At 37.8% G+C, this 21521-nt stretch overlaps 4 protein-coding genes, 1 long non-coding RNA gene and 2 pseudogenes across 6 annotated transcripts; 4 read left to right on the forward strand and 3 right to left on the reverse strand.

Moving 5' to 3' along the window:
- Positions 1 to 11550: 11550 nt before the first annotated feature.
- Positions 11551 to 12348, forward strand: LOC113564768 (annotated as a pseudogene).
- A 333-nt stretch (positions 12349 to 12681) lies between these two features.
- Positions 12682 to 13138, reverse strand: LOC6556359 (histone H2B). Its single transcript, XM_001983106.2, has one exon. The coding sequence runs from the start codon at positions 13097 to 13099 to the stop codon at positions 12728 to 12730; it is 372 nt and encodes a 123-aa protein (XP_001983142.2). The 5' UTR covers positions 13100 to 13138; the 3' UTR covers positions 12682 to 12727.
- Positions 13139 to 13310: 172 nt separating this feature from the next.
- Positions 13311 to 13764, forward strand: LOC113564766 (histone H2A). Its single transcript, XM_026983600.1, has one exon. It carries the CDS (start codon positions 13326 to 13328, stop codon positions 13698 to 13700), a length of 375 nt encoding a protein of 124 aa, XP_026839401.1. The 5' UTR covers positions 13311 to 13325; the 3' UTR covers positions 13701 to 13764.
- Positions 13765 to 14158: 394 nt separating this feature from the next.
- Positions 14159 to 14537, reverse strand: LOC6556033 (histone H4). Its single transcript, XM_026983604.1, has one exon. The coding sequence runs from the start codon at positions 14520 to 14522 to the stop codon at positions 14211 to 14213; it is 312 nt and encodes a 103-aa protein (XP_026839405.1). The 5' UTR covers positions 14523 to 14537; the 3' UTR covers positions 14159 to 14210.
- A 210-nt stretch (positions 14538 to 14747) lies between these two features.
- Positions 14748 to 15290, forward strand: LOC113564765 (histone H3). Its single transcript, XM_026983598.1, has one exon. The coding sequence runs from the start codon at positions 14815 to 14817 to the stop codon at positions 15223 to 15225; it is 411 nt and encodes a 136-aa protein (XP_026839399.1). The 5' UTR covers positions 14748 to 14814; the 3' UTR covers positions 15226 to 15290.
- A 226-nt stretch (positions 15291 to 15516) lies between these two features.
- LOC113564767 lies at positions 15517 to 21514 on the reverse strand. 2 transcript variants are annotated; one of them, XR_003408295.1, is made up of 2 exons: positions 21343 to 21514; positions 15517 to 15636 (listed from the first exon to the last, which is right to left on the reverse strand). It is a non-coding gene; the product is annotated as an uncharacterized LOC113564767 (long non-coding RNA). The 2 variants fall into 2 exon arrangements; XR_003408294.1 differs by having other exon boundaries at positions 15591 to 15811.
- Positions 16587 to 21271, forward strand: LOC113564764 (annotated as a pseudogene).
- Positions 21515 to 21521: the final 7 nt, after the last annotated feature.

The raw sequence follows: 21521 nt of genomic DNA on the forward strand, positions 1-21521 counted from the left end.
CTAACAGCTTCCAGATGTATCGCTTTTGTTGCCATACAAACAAATACACAAATGTATCCTTTATAAGTTTTTTGACCTCTTCCCTTTGAGCAGCGAATCTGGAACGGTCCGGCGTAGTCGATTCCAGTATTTTGGAACGCCGTTACTCGATAAACTGGTAAATTTCCCATCAGTTGACTGGACATCTCTTGCTTGTATCGTAGGCATACAATACATTCCCTTAAATATTTCTTTAAGGAATTTTGTATGCCAAATATCCAGAACTCCCTCTGAATATAAGTTCTCATAATGTTAATTCCGCCATGCAGAGTTTCTTTATGAGCATCCTTTGCAATTAACCAAGTCAAATGTGACTTATCCAGTATAATTGGATGTTTTACATTATACGGTATCATTGCGTTTTGTAGTCGTCCACCAACTCGAAGTACGCCATCACTATCCAGAAAAGGATTTAGCGCCTGTAACTTACTCTTTGGGTCTAATGGTCTTTTGTTCTTGAGTAGTCTGACTTCGTGTCCAAAATCTAGCTGTTGTTGTATCTTTACCACAGCAATCTTCGCTAGCTTTAATTCCTCTACCGTAAGATGTGACGGCTGTTGCGATTTTCCTCTCAGCTTTGTTATGAAGCGTAATACATACGCCATTACTCTAAGAAGTTTGTCGATCGATGAATACTTCGATAAAAGATGGTTTTGCAGATATTCGGATTTTATCAATGTGGATACCACAACAATTTCCGATTCTTTTTGAGTGGGCCAGTGTTGTGCATCTATAGATAGCCAATTCGGCCCTCTCCACCAAATTTCACAGATTTTAAGAGCTTGTGGTGATATCCCTCTTGAAGCCACGTCTGCTGGATTTTCTTCCGACTTAACGTAATTCCATTTGACATTGGGAATTAGTTTATAGATTTCTTCCACTCTAGTTCTGACGAACTTATCTTTGCTGCGCTTGTTCTGTATCCAAGTAATAGTAATTTGCGAATCACTCCATGCATGCGTTGTAATCTTGTTGCTCCATATAGTCTGCACTTTCGCTAATAACTTAGCTAGTAATGTTTTCCTGTTTTTTATAGGATTAACTTTGCTTTTTGCTGCTAGTAAGGTGACTCTGCCGCCTACTTTTGTATACACAGCCGCTGCATATGCTTTCTCTGATGCATCGCAGAATCCATGTAGCTCCATAATACCTTTGTAGCATCCAGTCCACCGTGAAATGCTAATTCCTTCTAAATCTGATAGGCCTTTAGCATTTTCCATCCACCAGTTTGCTAAGTTGGATTCCAATTCAACGTCCCAAGTCATCGGTAATTTCCACAGTTCCTGAATGAAACATTTGCCTTGAATCGTTACAGGTGCCAACCATCCTAGTGTGTCGAAAATTCTGGATAACTGTGATAACACTAACCGCTTTGTTATGCGTGTTAGCATTGGTTTTTCTGCCGAAAACGTAAATGTATCCTTCTTTGGATCCCATTGGAGTCCTAAGGTTTTGATCGATTAATTTTCCTCAATGCAGATTTTCTCCGTAGCACCGTCGTCCTGAATGTCGGCTAAAATACGTTCGTCATTTGCAACCCATTTTCGCAGATGCATGCCGGCCTTCTCCATTACTTTTCTTAATTTCCTTTGAAGTTCATAGCACTCGTTGACTGTGTCTCCACCAGTTATGAGGTCATCCATATAAAAGTCGTCTCTTATTGTTTCTGCTAAGACGCTATCCTCTTGGCAAAAGCGATCTGCCAACTCTCGTAGACATCGGACTGCTAAGAAAGGTGCTGCCGAGGTGCCATATGTTACGGTTGTTAACTTAAACTCACTGATCGGCAATATTGGATCATCTCTCCATAGGATATATTGGTACTCTTGGTCTTCCTCAGCAACCTTTATTTGGCGATACATTTTTTCAATGTCAGCTACCATAACATATTGCCACTTGCGCCATTTAATTAGAATATCGAATATATCCTTTTGAATCTTAGGGCCAGCTATAATAACGTCATTTAGGCTTAGTCCATTTGTCGTCTTTGCGGATGCGTCAAAAACTACTCGTAACTTCTTAGTTAAGCTTCCAGGCCTGATGATTGCTTGATGGGGTAAATAGTATTTACCTTGACCCGTTGTCTTTACAGATTCCATATGTCCCATCTTAAGGTATTCTTTCATGAATTCGTTGTATGCAGCCCAGTTCTTTGGGTTTCTTTGAAACTTCTTTTCCATTTGCATAAGCCTTGCCATTGCCTGTTTGCGAGAGTCCCCAAGCTTTGCCTCTTGGTGGAATGGAATTGAAACCACAAATCTGCCTTCCTCGTTGATGACAGTTGTTTCTTGGAATTTTCTTTCGCATTCTGCATTGTCTGTAATCGTCTCATCGGTTTCATCTTCCAATTCCCAAAAGCGTTCCAGGTCCTTTAGATTTATTGTTGTAGTGGCCCTTATAATTTTTTGCTTTGCTGCTCGAGTTATATTTCCGGACACAATCCATCCAAATTTGGTTTTTTGTCCCAAGATTCCATTTACGGTTTTTATTTTCTCCATCATAATCAATTCTGCTTGGCTCGTTGAATCGTGGATCTGCTAGCCTGTAGCCCTTCCACTCTTTGTTGATATCAATATCAAACTTTTTGCTGGGAAGGGCTCTATGGAGTGTTGGTAAAACCAATGCTTCCGTTGATGCTTTGAAGCTGCTTGGAATTTTTGGTTTGATCGTCAGGTGGACACTATTTTTTGATAATTGAGTAGTCTGGGAGATACCTTCGACCTCTATAGTACTCCTTACTCTGGGAATCCTTAATATTTGTGCTGCTTCCTCTGAAATCAGCGTCTTCTGGGATCCACCGTCAATAAGCGCCCTCAACTCGTTGTAACCACCAGCTTTGTTTTTCACTAAAACAACAGCTGTAGCCAATAGTGTGTCTTGGCCTTGCTTAAGGCTATTGCTGTTGATACTGCGTTTTGTGTCTTCATGCAGAAGGCTGTTGTGTCTTTTGGAGCATCGATTGCATGTAATTTCCTTTCTGCAGTCGATAGCATTATGCTTTCCAAAGCATCTAAAGCACATGTTGTTCTTTTGAACGAATTCTTTTCTTTTTTCGATTGATTGTGCTCTGAATTTGAGACACTTTATCATATCGTGGCCATCCTTAGAGCAAAAGGCACATGATCTAACTTGCACTTTTCTTGTACCAAGCTGAGCGGTATTTTTGGTAATGGCGTTTACTGAGTTGTATTGTTGCTCAATAAACTCCAGTACGTCTTGTAAGGACTGTATAGCTCTTGCCTTTTTTACATGCTGTTCATACAGCTGCAAGGCTTCTGGAGAAAATTTCCGCAGCAGAATTTCTGCTAAAATTACGTCAGCAGAGCTTCCTATTTTTCCTTTTTGCTTTATGATGAATATGCTCTCGGTCGCAGTATCCAAAAACTTCCCTAAATTTTTCTCATCATGGGGCAGCAAGCACTCCAATTCCATTAATTTGTTGAAGTGTTGGGAGAATATTTTTCTGCTATTCTCATAGCGTTTGCAGATAAGCTCCCACGCTGCTGTATAGCTAGCCACTGATCCCGTTATCAAATGGCTAACCACCATTTGAGCTTCTCCTTTTAAGCAGGCTCTTAAATATCCCAGCTTCCTTGTGTTGCTGAGATCCTTCCTGCTGTCTATTAGCTCAGAGAACAGTTCGTAAAATGTTGGCCATTCCTTCGCATTTCCATTGAACGTTGGAAGGTCCACTTTTGGGAGTTCTGGCACGTCGTAGTTGGAACTTTTGAACTGTTCCAACTTCATTTGAAGTACCATCTCTAGTGCGGCAACTTCAGATTGCAGAATGTCTGCCTCATCTTGATCAAAAACAGTTCTGTCATACTTGTTTTCAAGCAGTTTCAGTGTGTCCGTCACGTTGGACCAATGACTTTTCATCATTGCCAGCTGCTTGACTAGTTCAATCTCACTTGAACTATCCAGGGTTTCGTAGATTAGGCTCATCTGTTGCCTCACCCTGTCCGCTCTTCTATCCACCAGTTGAACCAGATTATCAACTGGACTGGAGCTCCGAGCTGATGCGCTATCAGATAATTTTGATCCACTTGGTATATTTATTTCTTCAAGTGTTTCTACCTTTAATTGCGACTCCTTGTAGGCCTTGACAGCATCCATAGTTTTAATAAATATTTTATCATTAAAATATTGATGATCGCCAACTCCCAATTTTACCAGCGCATTGTTGTTAGTAGTAAATGCCTTTTCCTTGATTGCTTGCAGTATTTTGTTCTGCAGCTCTCCTTGGTCTTGCATCAATTTCACAGATCTTTCCGACAACATGTTGGGAAAACAATCACTGTGACTTTTTTGTGCTTTCTGCTTATATTCTTTGGCGTGATCCGTTGGAGGATTTTTTGATTGGTCGCCCAGTTGACCTAGCTGTGCCTCGACTCACAGCTGATTGATCAGCCAAGGAAAAGCAAGAACACAATGTTTCACCTTATAGTCCTAGTACTTTAAGGCGTGGTCTTTTATTCTGTGTTTCTTACCACTGGTGGGGGAAACAACAGAATCACTCGAATAACCTTGCTCTTTTTACTTTGAAGCGCTGGTTTTTTTCTTCTGTGTTTCTTACCACTGGTGGGGGAAAACGACAGAATTTCTCGAAGGACCAAAATGTTCACACTATAAACTAATGCGTACACTTAATGAGTTCAATTCGGGTGTTTGAATCTAACTGACTCGCTACTGCGAGGGCATCGCCTTTTATTCATTCTTACATAGGTTCTTATCATCTAATTATATAATGCAGCGCTTGTAAGACGCTGCAGTCTGCGGTGGTCAATGCAGCTGAGGTTTATCTCAAATCTATGTTTGAAGCCTATGACCGCGCTAGTCACCTCCCGCGTGATCATATCTCTTGACACTTCGGCAATAGACCACTGCAACCGTACTTATCTGTAGTTGCCACTTATGCTGTCCCGTGACATGTTTATTGCAGCCCTTAAATAGAACATATTTATAGATTGTCTACTTATCATGTCTAAACACATGTTTAGACAATGTGTCTTGGCCTTGCTTAAGGCTATTGCTGTTGATACTGCGTTTTGTGTCTTCATGAAGAAGGCTGTTGTGTCTTTTGTAGCATCGATTGCATGTAATTTCCTTTCTGCAGTCGATAGCATTATGCTTTCCAAAGCATCTAAAGCACACGCTGTTCTTTTGAACGAATTCTTTTCTTTTTTCGATTGATTGTGCTCTGAATTTGAGACACTTTATCATATCGTGGCCATCCTTAGAGCAAAAGGCACACGATCTAACTTGCACTTTTCTTGTAGCAAGCTGAGTGGTATTTTTGGTAATGGCGTTTACTGAGTTGTATTGTTGCTCAATAAACTCCAGTACGTCTTGTAAGGACTGTATAGCTCTTGCCTTTCTTACATGCTGTTCATACAGCTGCAAGGCTTCTGGCGAAAATTTCCGCAGCAGAATTTCTGCTAAAATTACGTCAGCAGAGCTTCCTATTTTTCCTTTTTGCTTTATGATGAATATGCTCTCGGTCGCAGTATCCAAAAACTTCCCTAAATTTTTCTCATCATGGGGCAGCAAGCACTCCAGTTCCATTAATTTGTTGAAGTGTTGGGAGAATATTTTTCTACTATTCTCATAGCGTTTGCAGATAAGCTCCCACGCTGCTGCATAGCTAGCTGCTGATCCCGTTATCAAATGGCTAACCACCATTTGAGCTTCTCCTTTTAAACAGGCTCTTAAATATCCCAGCTTTCTTGTGTTGCTGAGATCCTTCCTGCTGTCTATAGTTCAGAGAACAGCTCGTAAAATGTTGGCCATTCCTTCGCATTTCCATTGAACGTTGGAAGGTCCACTTTTGGGAGTTCTGGCACGTCGTAGTTGGAACTTTTGAACTGTTCCAACTTCCTCTGAAGTACCATCTCTAGTGCGGCAACATCAGATTGCAGAATGTCTGCCTCATCTTGATCAAAGGCAGTTCTGTCATACTTGTTTTCAAGCAGTTTCAGTGTGTCCGTTACGTTGGGCCAATGACTTCTCATCAATGCCAGCTGCTTGACTAGTTCAATCTCACTTGAACTATCCAGGGTTTCGTAGACTAGGCTCATCTGTTGCCTCACCCTGTCCGCTCATCTATCCACCAGTTGAACCAGATTATCAACTGGACTGGAGCTCCGAGCTGATGCGGTATCAGATAATTTTGATCCACTTGGTATATTTATTTCTTCAAGTGTTTCTACCTTTAATTGCGACTCCTTGTAGGCCTTGACAGCATCCATAGTTTTAATAAATATTTTATCATTAAAATATGGTTGATCGCCAACTCCCAATTTTACCAGCGCATTGTTGTTAGTAGTAAATCGGACCACCAATGCTTCTATTGCTGGTATAGATGCCTTTTCCTTGATTGCTTGCAGTATTTTGTTCTGCAGCTCTCCTTGATCTTGCATCAAGTTCGCAGATCTTTCCGACAACATCTTGGGAAAACAATCACTGTGACTTTTTTGTACTTTCTGCTTGTATTCTTTGGCGTAATCCGTTGGAGGATTTTTTGATTGGTCGCCCAGTTGACCTAGCTGTGCCTCGACTCACAGCTGATTGATCAGCCAAGGAAAAGCAAGAACACAATGTTTCACCTTATAGTCCTAGTACTTTAAGGCGTGGTCTTTTATTCTGTGTTTCTTACCACTGGTGGGGGAAACAACAGAATCACTCGAATAACCTTGCTCTTTTTACTTTGAAGCGCTGGTTTTTTTTCTTCTGTGTTTCTTACCACTGGTGGGGGAAAACAACAGAAGGACCAAAATGTTCACACTATAAACTAATGCGTACACTTAATGAGTTCAATTCGGGTGTTTGAATCTAACTGACTCGCTACTGCGAGGGCATCGCCTTTTATTCATTCTTACATAGGTTCTTATCATCTAATTATATAATGCAGCGCTTGTAAGACGCTGCAGTCTGCGTTGGTCAATGCAGCTGAGATTTATCTTAAATCTATGTTTGTGGCCTATGACCGCGCTAATCACCTCCCGCGTGATCATATCTCTCGACACTGCGGCAATAGACCACTGCAATCGTACTTATCTGTAGTTGCCACTTATGCTGTCCCGTGACATGTTTATTGCAGCCCTTAAAGAGAACATATTTATAGTTTGTCTACTTATCATGTCTAAACACATGTTTAGACAATTACCAACAGAATGTAGATATTAAAAAACACATAGCAATATTGGAATAACTTATGTAGAACCATACAATTTTAACTTGGAAATTATCAAAAATTGTATTAAATTCGAACGAATAGAGAAATTACAATAGGAGATAATATAATAAAAGCTTTTAATTGTTCTGTTCAAATAGATACATATTAATTACAAGCACAACACTAGACTACACACAAACTGTTTATATCAATAACAATGTAACAAAATTAGAACCATTATCATATCTACATGCTAAAGAAATAATTAACATACAACACATTACAAATTGTTACATTAACTACACTTGCTATTATAATACTTGCACTTATACTATATTTTATTTATAAAAATAATGGCATTCCAAAAAATTAATTGTTAAATATAAAAAAGAGAATTCACCACAAATAGAAAAACAAAATAATATAACAACAGAAAATATAAATACAGTTAATACTAATCCTGTATTGTACCCTAGAATATCCGCCTGAGGACAGGCTAAATTTTAAGGGGGTGGGGTAGTGACATATAATATGTAATGCTCAACCACATAACATATATCTACACAACATATTCCACTTTCCACTTTATATATTCTCCTACTGAGCAACAATAGAACATAGAACCAAGAATGCCTTAGCACATAAGATAAATAATTATTAAATTCCATAAGAACCCCAATTTCTTGGTGACAATAACAAATTCGACCGATGTAAACAATTTAACATAAACATCCGCAGTCTTATTCATTATTCCCACCAGAAGGGTGAAAACTGCTTACGCAGCTTAAAGGGTCAAAACTTTCCACGTAGCTCAAACTCGGCTGATCTGTATCCATGCGCAATCCACTCAAGAGAGCGCTTAATTAACGTAAACATAAATGAGAGCTTATGTACGCTCAATATGAAGAAGTAAATAAGCTCAGCAAAGGGTTTGCTAAGCGTCCGCTTTGCAACTTAGATTTAGATTTTATTCATACTACAATTGTGTAAGATAATTAAAATATTGTTTTCATAAACCAACAAACCGCGAAGTATATATGTTATATGCATATATGCAAGGTTCAGAAATTTAAAAAAGGTTTTTTAATGTAAGTATGGATTAAAATATAATTTTTGTTTTACCCTTAAAACCAATAAATAAATTATTATAAATTCAACTTAAATCGCAAGCCGCAGTACACGAAGGGTATATATGGATTTCATAGGAATATCTTTTTTGTAACCCACAATAAATGTGTTTTCTTCCAAAATTAGTATACCTAAAAAAACATAAATCAATATTAGAAATTTGATTTCCTTCAGGTTTAGGAATTTCAATAATATTGCTTTTACAACTTCTTCATTAAAGCAGAGGAAAAATATATATATTGGCAACAAAACGATGAACAAACACAGCTTTTTGTATTATTTAAGAATACCTAAAAAAAATATATATATATGTAACTATACGAAACTTACACCAAGATGTAAATAAAACAAAAACATTGTGCTACATAATTCTTGTAAAAAAAAACCCATTAAAAACTAAGTCATTTTAAGCCCATTACTAACACGTTACAAAGCATAAATAGTTTGACACATTTTACTAAATTCAATAAATATAATATATTTATATGGATTTAACAATTCCAAATAAACAAAAAAGAAACAGAGAAAAACATACCTTTTTGTATTATAACCTATGACAAAAATCAGGGTTTGTAGAAGATGCAGGATTATTTATACAAAACAATAGAAAACGCTAAAGTCGAGTGGGCTATCGAACTAATGTGGGATAGACACCAGCTACTGTAACCGACATTTAAGTACATTTTTCTTGTTTTCTTTCTTTTCCACTATCAAACTACGCTGCACGAAGGCAAATCTTTCAATAGGTATCAACTCAGAAAAAAATATTTAAAAATTCTTGTTAAAAATATGCTTTTCTTAAAAAATTTGAAAAATTCTTTTATTGATAAAATAGAATGACATAGAAAATAGAAAAACATATTCCCAAAACAAGACATTGAAGAATTTTTGTAAATGCAAATTTTGTCGGTTTTTTTGTTGCCTTTTACCAAAACGTTATTTTAAAATTCTGAAATAATGCCGGATTAGTATAATTTAGAAATATTATTTTCTAGTTGAAAATAATAAAAAAATAAAATAGAATAATAGAATAAAATAATTTTTCACCACAAAATTTGATATCATATGTTGAAGATGATTAAAACATTATCACTACTTTATTCTACGCTAAAGGGTGTTTTTGCTGATATTTTTCAGTCTTAAATGGAAAACATTGAAATTTCATCAATTATATTTAGGAAGACCTTTATTTAATGATTTTTAATTGTTTACTTTTAGCTAAGCCTCCATGCCTAACAGGCATTTTTAACAATATATGTTTATAAATATATAATATATATTCGTTATCAGGATCAATAGGCGAATCGATCTGGCCATGTACGTCTGTCCGTCCGTCTGTCCGTATGAACGCCTCGATCTCAGAAACTATATAAGCTAGAATGTTGAGATTAAGCATGCAGCTTCCAGAGACATAGACGTAGCGCAAGTTTATTAATGTTTATTATAAGTTTATAAATGTTGCCACGCCCACTCTAACGCCCACAAACGGCACTAAACTTCCACGACCACATTTTTTAAATATGTGATATTTTTTTCAGTTTTTTATTAGTTTTATTAATTTCTATCGATTTGCCGAAAAACTTTTTGTCATACCCACTCTACCGCCCACAAGCCGCACAAAACTGTCACGCACACATTTTTTAAAAGTTTTTGGATATTTAATCAGTTTTTTATTAGTCAACAAACCGCACAAAACTGTCACGCCCATACTTATGAAAAATTTGATATTTTTTCACTTTTTAATATATTTTGTAATTTTCTATAGATTTGCCAAAAAACTTTTCGCCTCGCCTACGGCATTCTATTTTTTTTATTATTATTATTATTATTATTATTATTATTATTATTATTATTATTATTATTATTATTATTATTATTATTATTATTATTATTATTATTATTATTATTATTATTATTATTGTTATTATTATTATTATTATTATTGTTATTATTATTATTATTATTATTATTATTATTATTATTATTATTATTATTATTATTATTATTATTATTATTATTATTATTATTATTATTATTATTATTATTATTATTATTATTATTATTATTATTATTATTATTATTATTATTATTATTATTATTATTATTATTATTATTATTATTATTATTATTATTATTATTATTATTATTATTATTATTATTATTATTATTATAAATGTTATAATTATTATTATTATTATTACTGCACATTTCATTTTGTCACACTTATACACACTATATTTCAGTTAAAAAATTGTTAAATATAAAAAAATCTACGTGGTTAAAATCAGATGCAAATGAAATACCTATTATTTCCCATATTCTTAGAGACATTATAAAAACTCCACTTCTTAACATTGTACCATATCCAGACAAAGATAATAATATACTTATAGTAAATGTATATTATAAATATTATATTCAAGATAATCAAGTTTATAAACAAAACTAAAGAAAACCAATAATAAACAAATGTATTACAGGAATATTAAATCAATTACCAACAGAATGTAATTATTAAAAATCACATAGCAATATTGGAATAACTTATGTAGAACCAAACAATTTTAACTTGGAAATTATCAAAAATTGTATTAAATCAAAACTGTATAACTAATAGACAAATTATAATAGGAGATAATATAATAAAAGCTTTTAATTGTTCTGTTCAAATAGAAAACATATTAATTACAAGCACAACACTAGACTTCATACAAACGGCTTATATCAATAACAATGTAATAAATTAGAACCATTTATCATATCTACATGCTAAAGAAATAATTAAAGATCACACTAATACATTCAACACATTACAAATTGTTACATTAACTATACTTGCTATTATAATACTACTTATAATATAAAGGCATTCCCAAAAAATTAATTGTTTAATATAAAAAAGAGAATTCACCACAATAGAACAAAATAATATAACAACAGAATGTATAAATACAGTTGATACTAATCTTGTATTGTACCCTAGAATATCCACCTGAGGACAGCCTAATTTTAAGGATGGGGTAGTGACATATGTATTGCTCAACCACATAATCACTAAAAATTTAAAAAAAAAAAAGGTTGCATTTCAAGCAAATATCAACGTTGTAAATGACTGCTGTCAGTCGCATTGTTAAAGTGCTCTTCTCCTCGATTCTCATTGGAGCAAAGAAGGTAGGCAGACAACGCGCGGGTGAAAAAAGTGAAAAAATATGTCTGATTCTGCAGTTGCAGCGTCCGCTTCTCCAGTGGCTGACTCGCCCGCGTCAGTTGAGAAGAAGGTGGCCAAAAAAAGGCATCTACATCTGCCACAAAGGCAAAGAAAGCCAAAGCGACGCCGTCACATCCGCCAACTCAGCAAATGGTGGACGCTTCCATTAAAAACTTAAAGGAACGTGGTGGCTCATCACTTTTGGCCATAAAAAAATATATCACTGCCACTTATAAATGCGACGCCCAAAAGCTAGCTCCATTCATCAAGAAGTACTTAAAATCGGCTGTGGTTAATGGAAAACTTATCCAAACAAAGGGAAAGGGTGCATCTGGATCATTCAAACTGTCGGCTTCCGCCAAGAAAGATAAGGATCCGAAGGCAAAATTAAAGGTTTTGTCTGTTGAGAAAAAAGTGCAAAGCAAGAAGGTAACCTCCAAGAAGACTGGTGCCTCCGCCAAAAAAACTGCCGCTGGGGCTGCTGACAAAAAGCCCAAGGCTAAGAAGGCTGTGGCAACCAAAAAGACTGCCGAGAAGAAGAAAACGGAGAAGGCAAAAGCCAAGGATGACAAGAAAACTGGAATCGTAAAGTCGAAGCCCGCCGCAACAAAGGCGATGGCGACCGCAGCGAAGTCGAAGGCTGCAGCAGCCAAATCCCCAAAGGCGAAGCCAGCGGCGTCTGCAAAACCCAAAAAGACGGCGAAGAAAGCAGCGATTTCTGCTACCGCCAAGAAGCCGAAAGCAAAGACTACGGCTGCCAAGAAGTAAATTGCGAAAAAGTACAGTAGTTGGTACATGTTCGCAATCAAAATATATATCTGAAATTTGTTTAAACAAGCCCTTTTCAGGGCTACAACATTCACTTGCAAGAGAAAAAAAATCATTCAAATACTATTTGTAAATTAAAATGTTCCATTTACCTTATTAGCAGACTTTGGCAACAACAATAAAACGATACATGTCTAGTTATTGAATTACGTTGCTTGTTGAGCGTATTCAGTTATCGTTTCCGATTTTTCGGTCTGTATTTGAAAAATTTTACCCATATTATCGGTAGAGTTAAAATGGTAAATTCATATTAGACGATTGGTAAATTGAAAAATACATTTCTTTGATGAAACACATTGTGGCCCTGAAAAGGGCCGTTTTGGATTTTTGTCCGCACTCGCAGGAGGAAATTATTTGGAGCTGGTGTACTTGGTGACAGCCTTGGTTCCCTCACTGACAGCATGCTTAGCCAACTCTCCGGGCAGAAGCAGGCGAACAGCCGTTTGGATTTCCCGACTGGTGATGGTCGAGCGCTTGTTGTAGTGAGCCAGACGAGACGCCTCAGCAGCAATGCGCTCGAAAATATCATTTAGAAAGCTGTTCATTATGCTCATCGCCTTAGACGAAATACCGGTGTCAGGATGGACCTGCTTGAGAACCTTGTAAATGTAGATGGCATAGCTCTCCTTCCTCTTGCGCTTCTTTTTCTTGTCGGTCTTGGTGATGTTCTTCTGAGCCTTGCCAGCCTTCTTGGCTGCCTTTCCACTAGTTTTCGGCGGCATTATTCACTCCACTTATAATTTCACAAACACAATTCACTTATTGTAATGTGGGCTCCGAATGCGTTCATTCTTATACTTTTTTACGAGCAATCATTTCAGGTCTAGTCACCCACCCCTAACTAAGAGAGCTGACAGACGGAAAAGTATAAATATTTCGCTGCCGGGGTTCGACAAGCATTCGTGTTCCGTGTGTACAGTGATCTAAGTGACATAATCGGAAAGCAAAATGTCTGGACGTGGAAAAGGTGGCAAAGTGAAGGGAAAGGCAAAGTCCCGCTCCAACCGTGCCGGTCTTCAATTCCCTGTGGGCCGTATTCACCGTCTGCTCAGGAAGGGTAACTACGCCGAGCGTGTTGGTGCAGGCGCTCCAGTTTACCTAGCAGCCGTAATGGAATATCTGGCTGCTGAGGTTCTCGAGTTGGCAGGCAATGCTGCTCGTGACAACAAGAAGACTAGAATTATTCCGCGTCATCTGCAGTTGGCCATCCGTAACGACGAGGAGTTAAACAAGCTGCTCTCCGGCGTCACTATTGCCCAAGGTGGAGTGTTGCCTAACATACAGGCTGTTCTGTTGCCCAAGAAGACCGAGAAGAAGGCTTAAACGTTTCAAAAGCTGAGCCGAAAACTTGTACATAAAATCGTCATCCAAACCGTCCTTTTCAGGACGACCAAATTATTACCAAAGATTAAAAATTACTATATCAAGAATGGTCATGTTTTCTCTTCTATGTTGAATGCAGGTTGCTATGCAGAACGGTTTTTCAAGCTTTCTATTATAAAAATTCAAACTAGTTTTTTTTTTTTTTAAATACTCGCACACCACGAAGGCAACGCAGACTTACACGCGGTGTCTGGAACCAGTACAGTCTGTTATGAATATATATATAAAGGTATAGTATACACACAACACCCGAACGTTGGTCTACGTCTACCTGAAAGAGCAATGAACGATCGCCATTTAGTTTTAGTCTCAAATACCTCATTTTTGGAATTCTCAAACAATAAAAAGACCCTTTTTTTCTTTTGAAAATGTACCTCCTTTTAAAAACTGAATGGTGGTCCTGAAAAGGACCGATTGCTTAATAGAAGTACAGGATGTACTCTTCTTTTTTTAACCGCCAAATCCGTAGAGGGTGCGGCCTTGCCTCTTCAGAGCGTACACAACATCCATGGCAGTAACAGTCTTCCGCTTGGCGTGTTCGGTGTAGGTGACGGCATCACGAATTACGTTCTCCAAGAAAACCTTCAGAACGCCACGCGTTTCCTCGTATATAAGTCCAGATATGCGCTTCACACCGCCACGACGAGCCAAACGGCGGATAGCAGGCTTCGTGATTCCTTGGATGTTATCACGCAGCACTTTGCGATGTCGCTTGGCGCCACCTTTTCCCAAGCCCTTGCCTCCTTTACCACGACCAGTCATTTTTCACTGTTTTATAGTATTCTGCACACACACACAGCCCGAAAGTCACTAAAGAACTAATTTCAAAATTTTCTGAGTGCCCCTATTTATACGTAAAACGCCAAAAACCCGAGAGAGTACGAACGATATGTTCGTTTCGTTATTCGCTCGTTAAATGAGATGGCATCTGTTTCTCTTTCTCTTTTCCACCATCCACGCTTGCTATATAAGTAGGTAGCAAATGCTCTGATCGTTTATTGTGTTTTGAAACGTGAAAAAGTGAACGTGAACTGTGGTAAAACTCAAATCGGAAATGGCCCGTACGAAGCAAACTGCACGCAAATCGACTGGTGGAAAAGCGCCACGCAAACAACTGGCTACTAAGGCCGCTCGCAAGAGTGCCCCTGCGACCGGAGGTGTGAAGAAGCCCCATCGCTATCGCCCTGGAACAGTGGCCTTGCGTGAGATCCGTCGGTACCAAAAGAGCACTGAGCTTTTGATCCGCAAACTGCCTTTTCAGCGTCTGGTGCGTGAAATCGCTCAGGATTTTAAGACTGATTTGCGATTCCAGAGCTCGGCGGTTATGGCCCTGCAAGAAGCTAGCGAAGCCTATCTGGTTGGTCTCTTTGAAGATACCAACTTGTGTGCCATTCATGCCAAGCGTGTCACCATTATGCCCAAGGACATCCAATTAGCGCGACGCATCCGCGGCGAGCGTGCTTAAATTGGCACGGCTTCAACTGGCAGCCAAAGCGCTAGCATATACTCTACAATCGGTCCTTTTCAGGACCACAAACTACATTCAATGAGAAATAAAATTCGCTTTAGCAGCCTTTTTTTTTACAAGAAAATAACAAAATAACAAAAAAATAGATGTTCTAAAATTTTTTCTAGGGGCAAACGGCACTGGACCTTCAAACATTTGTAAAAAAAAAAATATAAATTCTGCTAATAACTGGATCAAAATAATGATATTTTAATTATTAGCCCAAAATTAATAAAATAAAAGAAAAGGTTAATATATAAACAGTTGATTTATATTTTTCTTGTTGTTAACTTCCTTGAGTAATAAAAGTGAAATACAAACGGAGCATGGGACTTTTAGACCTTCAATCATCTATAAAAAATTGAAATTCTGCGAAAGACAATTTGAAAATATTGTAATTAAATTGGTGAGTCCAATATTTACAAAATAACAGAATTTAATAACATAAAAATTGCTATTTGGTATTTTTTTCTTGGTGATAACTTAAGTTGGGAATATTATTGACGAAGTCGTACGGAGCAAGTGACACTTCCCCTTAAAACGTCTGAAAAAAATAAAAGTTTTGTAGTAGACAGTCTTAAAATTGGTTAATTACGTTGAAGTATTCAATATCTATTACATAAAAGAAAAAGATAATAAAAAAATGTATGCTTCGTATTTTTTATTTGATGAAAACATTGTGTGACCATAGTATGACTACATCGAGACTTATATACGGCAGGGAAATTGATTTATTTCAGACAAATTATTTATAAGTATTCAAAAAAAGTGTAATCTACTAGAGCAAACCTATTAATAATTTGTGAAAATATTAAAAAACTATGGTTTTTAAAAATTGTTGTATTTTTTATGGTCGAAAACAATTGCTGAATGATGCAGTAAAGCAAAATTTGTATGTAATTCATTGTCAACTTAAATCGAGTAAAAAAGTATCTCAATTAATGATAGACGCTTCTTTTTTATGTTTTTCTAAAGGTAGAAAGTTGAAATTTTTAAAAACATTGGGAACTACTATATTATTTGCATTATTTCTGATTTTAAAACATGTTTTTTTATAAATTGCGCTAGTTAAATATGTGAATATTAAAGTTGTATCAACATTAAAACGTCACAAAAACCATATATCAACATTTTAAAAATGCATAGTGAATCAATAATTATTTAAGAATCCAGAAAAATTAAAACATTATATTAACTATAGAATTTAAACACTAAAAATTTAAAAAAAAAAGGTTGCACTTCAAGCAAACATCAACGTTGTAAATGACTGCTGTCAGTCGCATTGTTAAAGTGCTCTCCTCCTCGATTCTCATTCGAGCAAAGGAGGTTGGCAGACAACGCGCGGGCCATTTTCTAAAGAAAAAAAGTGTTCTTAGTAAAAAAAATATGTCTGATTCTGCAGTTGCAACGTCCGCTTCTCCAGTGGCTGCCACGCCCGCGTCAGTTGAGAAGAAGGTGGCCCCAAAAAAGGCATCTACATCTGCCACAAAGGCAAAGAAAGCCACTGCGACGCCGTCACATCCGCCAACTCAGCAAATGGTAGACGCTTCCATTAAAAACTTAAAGGAACGTGGTGGCTCATCACTTTTGGCCATAAAAAAATATATCACTGCCACTTATAAATGCGACGCCCAAAAGCTAGCTCCATTCATCAAGAAGTACTTAAAATCGGCTGTTCACACTATAAACTAATGCGTACACTTAATGAGTTCAATTCGGGTGTTTGAATCTAACTGACTCGCTACTGCGAGGGCATCGCCTTTTATTCATTCTTACATAGGTTCTTATCATCTAATTATATAATGCAGCGCTTGTAAGACGCTGCAGTCTGCGTTGGTCAATGCAGCTGAGGTTTATCTCAAATCTATGTTTGAAGCCTATGACCGCGCTAGTCACCTCCCGCGTGATCATATCTCTTGACACTTCGGCAATAGACCACTGCAACCGTACTTATCTGTAGTTGCCACTTATGCTGTCCCGTGACATGTTTATTGCAGCCCTTAAATAGAACATATTTATAGATTGTCTACTTATCATGTATAAACACATGTTTAGACATTCTCCGGGGGGGAAAAATGTACGGCCAGTAGTCGTCTATCATTTATGCGTTCCAGCTCCAGCTGGTTTTGCTTCGCGAACAGGAAGTTGACAGATCTTGTTTAGCGATCTTTTTACTTCCCCATCGCTTGTTTTAACCGTGACTACCCGGACTTTATCATCTTGTCCTTTAGTCGTACTAATGATTCTTCCCATTGGCCATCTTGCAGGGTGAGTGTTCTCATGTTTTATAAGAACCCGCTGTCCCTCCTTCAGATTTGGCTTTACTTGCCGCCATTTGGTTCGCTTTTGCAATGGCACCAGATACTCCTCTTTCCATTTCTTCCAAAAATCACCTTTGATGCGTTGAATCAGCTTCCATCTATCCAATTCCCAAAAGCGTTTCAGGTCCTTTTGATTTATTGATGTAGTGGCACTTATAATTTTTTGCTTTGCTGCTCGAGTTATATTTCCGGACACAATCCATCCAAATTTGGTTTTTTGTCCCAAGATTCCATTTACAGTTTTTATTTTCTCCATCATAATCAGGGGAAATAGATCCACACCTATCACTATGTCAATTCTGCTTGGCTCGTTGAATCGTGGATCTGCTAGCCTGTAGCCCTTCCACTCTTTGTTGATATCAATATCAAACTTTTTGCTGGGAAGGGCTCTATGGAGTGTTGGTAAAACCAATGCTTCCGTTGATGCTTTGAAGCTGCTTGGAATTTTTGGTTTGATTGTTAGGTGGACACTATTTTTTGATAATTGAGTAGTCTGGGAGATACCTTCGACCTCTATAGTACTCCTTACTCTGGGAATCCTTAATATTTGTGCTGCTTCCTCTGAAATCAGCGTCTTCTGGGATCCACCGTCAATAAGCGCCCTCAACTCGTTGTAACCACCAGCTTTGTTTTTCACTAAAACAACAGCTGTAGCCAATAGTGTGTCTTGGCCTTGCTTAAGGCTATTGCTGTTGATAGTGCGTTTTGTGTCTTCATGCAGAAGGCTGTTGTGTCTTTTGGAGCATCGATTGCATGTAATTTCCTTTCTGCAGTCGATAGCATTATGCTTTCCAAAGCATCTAAAGCACATGTTGTTCTTTTGAACGAATTCTTTTCTTTTTTCGATTGATAGTGCTCTGAATTTGAGACACTTTATCATATCGTGGCCATCCTTAGAGCAAAAGGCACACGATCTAACTTGCACTTTTCTTGTAGCAAGCTGAGCGGTATTTTTGGTAATGGCGTTTACTGAGTTGTATTGTTGCTCAATAAACTCCAGTACGTCTTGTAAGGACTGTATATCTCTTGCCTTTTTTACATGCTGTTCATACAGCTGCAAGGCTTCTGGCGAAAATTTCCGCAGCAGAATTTCTGCTAAAATTACGTCAGCAGAGCTTCCTATTTTTCCTTTTTGCTTTATTATGAATATGCTCTCGGTCGCAGTATCCAAAAACTTCCCTAAATTTTTCTCATCGTGGGGCAGCAAGCACTCCAATTCCATTAATTTGTTGAAGTGTTGGGAAAATATTTTTCTGCTATTCTCATAGCGTTTGCAGATAAGCTCCCACGCTGCTGTGTAGCTAGCCGCTGATCCCGTTATCAAATGGCTAACCACCATTTGAGCTTCTCCTTTTAAGCAGGCTCTTAAATATCCCAGCTTCCTTGTGTTGCTGAGATCTTTCCTGCTGTCTATTAGTTCCGAGAACAGCTCGAAAAATGTTGGCCATTCCTTCGCATTTCCATTGAACGTTGGAAGGTCCACTTTTGGGAGTTCTGGCACGTCGCAGTTGGAACTTTTGAACTGTTCCAACTTCATTTGAAGTACCATCTCTAGTGCGGCAACTTCAGATTGCAGAATGTCTGCCTCATCTTGATCAAAGACAGTTCTGTCATACTTGTTTTCAAGCAGTTTCAGTGTGTCCGTCACGTTGGACCAATGACTTTTCATCATTGCCAGCTGCTTGACTAGTTCAATCTCACTTGAACTATCCAGGGTTTCGTAGATTAGGCTCATCTGTTGCCTCACCCTGTCCGCTCTTCTATCCACCAGTTGAACCAGATTATCAACTGGACTGGAGCTCCGAGCTGATGAGCTATCAGATAATTTTGATCCACTTGGTATATTTATTTCTTCAAGTGTTTCTACCTTTAATGGCGACTCCTTGTAGGCCTTGACAGCATCCATAGTTTTAATAAATATTTTATCATTAAAATATTGATGATCGCCAACTCCCAATTTTACCAGCGCATTGTTGTTAGTAGTAAATCGAACTACCAATGCTTCTATTGCTGGTATAGATGCCTTTTCCTTGATTGCTTGCAGTATTTTGTTCTGCAGCTCTCCTTGGTCTTGCATCAATTTCACAGATCTTTCCGACAACATGTTGGGAAAACAATCACTGTGACTTTTTTGTGCTTTCTGCTTATATTCTTTGGCGTGATCCGTTGGAGGATTTTTTGATTGGTCGCCCAGTTGACCTAGCTGTGCCTCGACTCACAGCTGATTGATCAGCCAAGGAAAAGCAAGAACACAATGTTTCACCTTATAGTCCTAGTACTTTAAGGCGTGGTCTTTTATTCTGTGTTTCTTACCACTGGTGGGGGAAACAACAGAATCACTCGAATAACCTTGCTCTTTTTACTTTGAAGCGCTGGTTTTTTTCTTCTGTGTTTCTTACCACTGGTGGGGGAAAACAACAGAATTTCTCGAAGGACCAAAATGTAAAATTCACAATTGCTGATGTATGGCCTCAACACGCCTTACCACAATTTATAATGGTACACAAAGCAACCTTTAACTATAGACTATAAGGTGCTTGTTTTATTTAAAAACATAAAAGATTCTTTTGTATCTTTTTGCTTTTTATATTTATACTCTGTTCCTTACCTTTGGTAGGGGGAAACAAGAGTCAATTATTTTTGCTACCTTTAGCTGCAAGATTAACTTAGCAATGCTTAAAGGAGCTGGCCTTTCTCTGAATCCCTTACCATATAGGGGGAAACTGCAGAGTCGAATCCGGCTCGAAGGACCAAAATGTTCACACTATAAACTAATGCGTACACTTAATGAGTTCAATTCGGGTGTTTGAATCTAACTGACTCGCTACTGCGAGGGCATCGCCTTTTATTCATTCTTACATAGGTTCTTATCATCTAATTATATAATGCAGCGCTTGTAAGACGCTGCAGTCTGCGTTGGTCAATGCAGCTGAGGTTTATCTCAAATCTATGTTTGAAGCCTATGACCGCGCTAGTCACCTCCCGCGTGATCATATCTCTTGACACTTCGGCAATAGACCACTGCAACCGTACTTATCTGTAGTTGCCACTTATGCTGTCCCGTGACATGTTTATTGCAGCCCTTAAATAGAACATATTTATAGATTGTCTACTTATCATGTATAAACACATGTTTAGACATCGGCTGTGGTTAATGGAAAACTTATCCAAACAAAGGGAAAGGGTGCATCTGGATCATTCAAACTGTCGGCTTCCGCCAAGAAAGATAAGGATCCGAAGGCAAAATTAAAGGTTTTGTCTGTTGAGAAAAAAGTGCAAAGCAAGAAGGTAACCTCCAAGAAGACTGGTGCCTCCGCCAAAAAAACTGCCGCTGGGGCTGCTGACAAAAAGCCCAAGGCTAAGAAGGCTGTGGCCACCAAAAAGACTGCCGAGAAGAAGAAACTGGAATCGTAAAGTCGAAGCCCGCCGCAACAAAGGCGAAGGCGACCGCAGCGAAGTCGAAGGCTGCAGCAGCCAAATCCCCAAAGGCGAAGCCAGCGGCGTCTGCAAAACCCAAAAAGACGGCGAAGAAAGCAGCGATTTCTGCTACCGCCAAGAAGCCGAAAGCAAAGACTACGGCTGCCAAGAAGTAAATTGCGAAAAAGTACAGTAGTTGGTACATGTTCGCAATCAAAATTTTAGATTTCTAGATCTGAAATTTGTCTAAACAAGCCCTTTTCAGGGCTACAACATTCACTTGCAAGAGAAAAAAAATCATTCAAATACTATTTGTAAATTAAAATGTTCCATTTACCTTATTAGCAGACTTTGGCAACAACAATAAAACGATACATGTCTAGTTATTGAATTACGTTGCTTGTTGAGCGTATTCAGTTATCGTTTCCGATTTTTCGGTCTGTATTTGAAAAATTTTACCCATATTATCGGTAGAGTTAAAATGGTAAATTCATATTAGACGATTGGTAAATTGAA

Source organism: Drosophila erecta, unplaced genomic scaffold (assembly GCF_003286155.1).
Source record: "Drosophila erecta strain 14021-0224.00,06,07 unplaced genomic scaffold, DereRS2 tig00000558-arrow-arrow-pilon, whole genome shotgun sequence".
Taxonomy (NCBI): Eukaryota; Metazoa; Arthropoda; class Insecta; order Diptera; family Drosophilidae; genus Drosophila; species Drosophila erecta.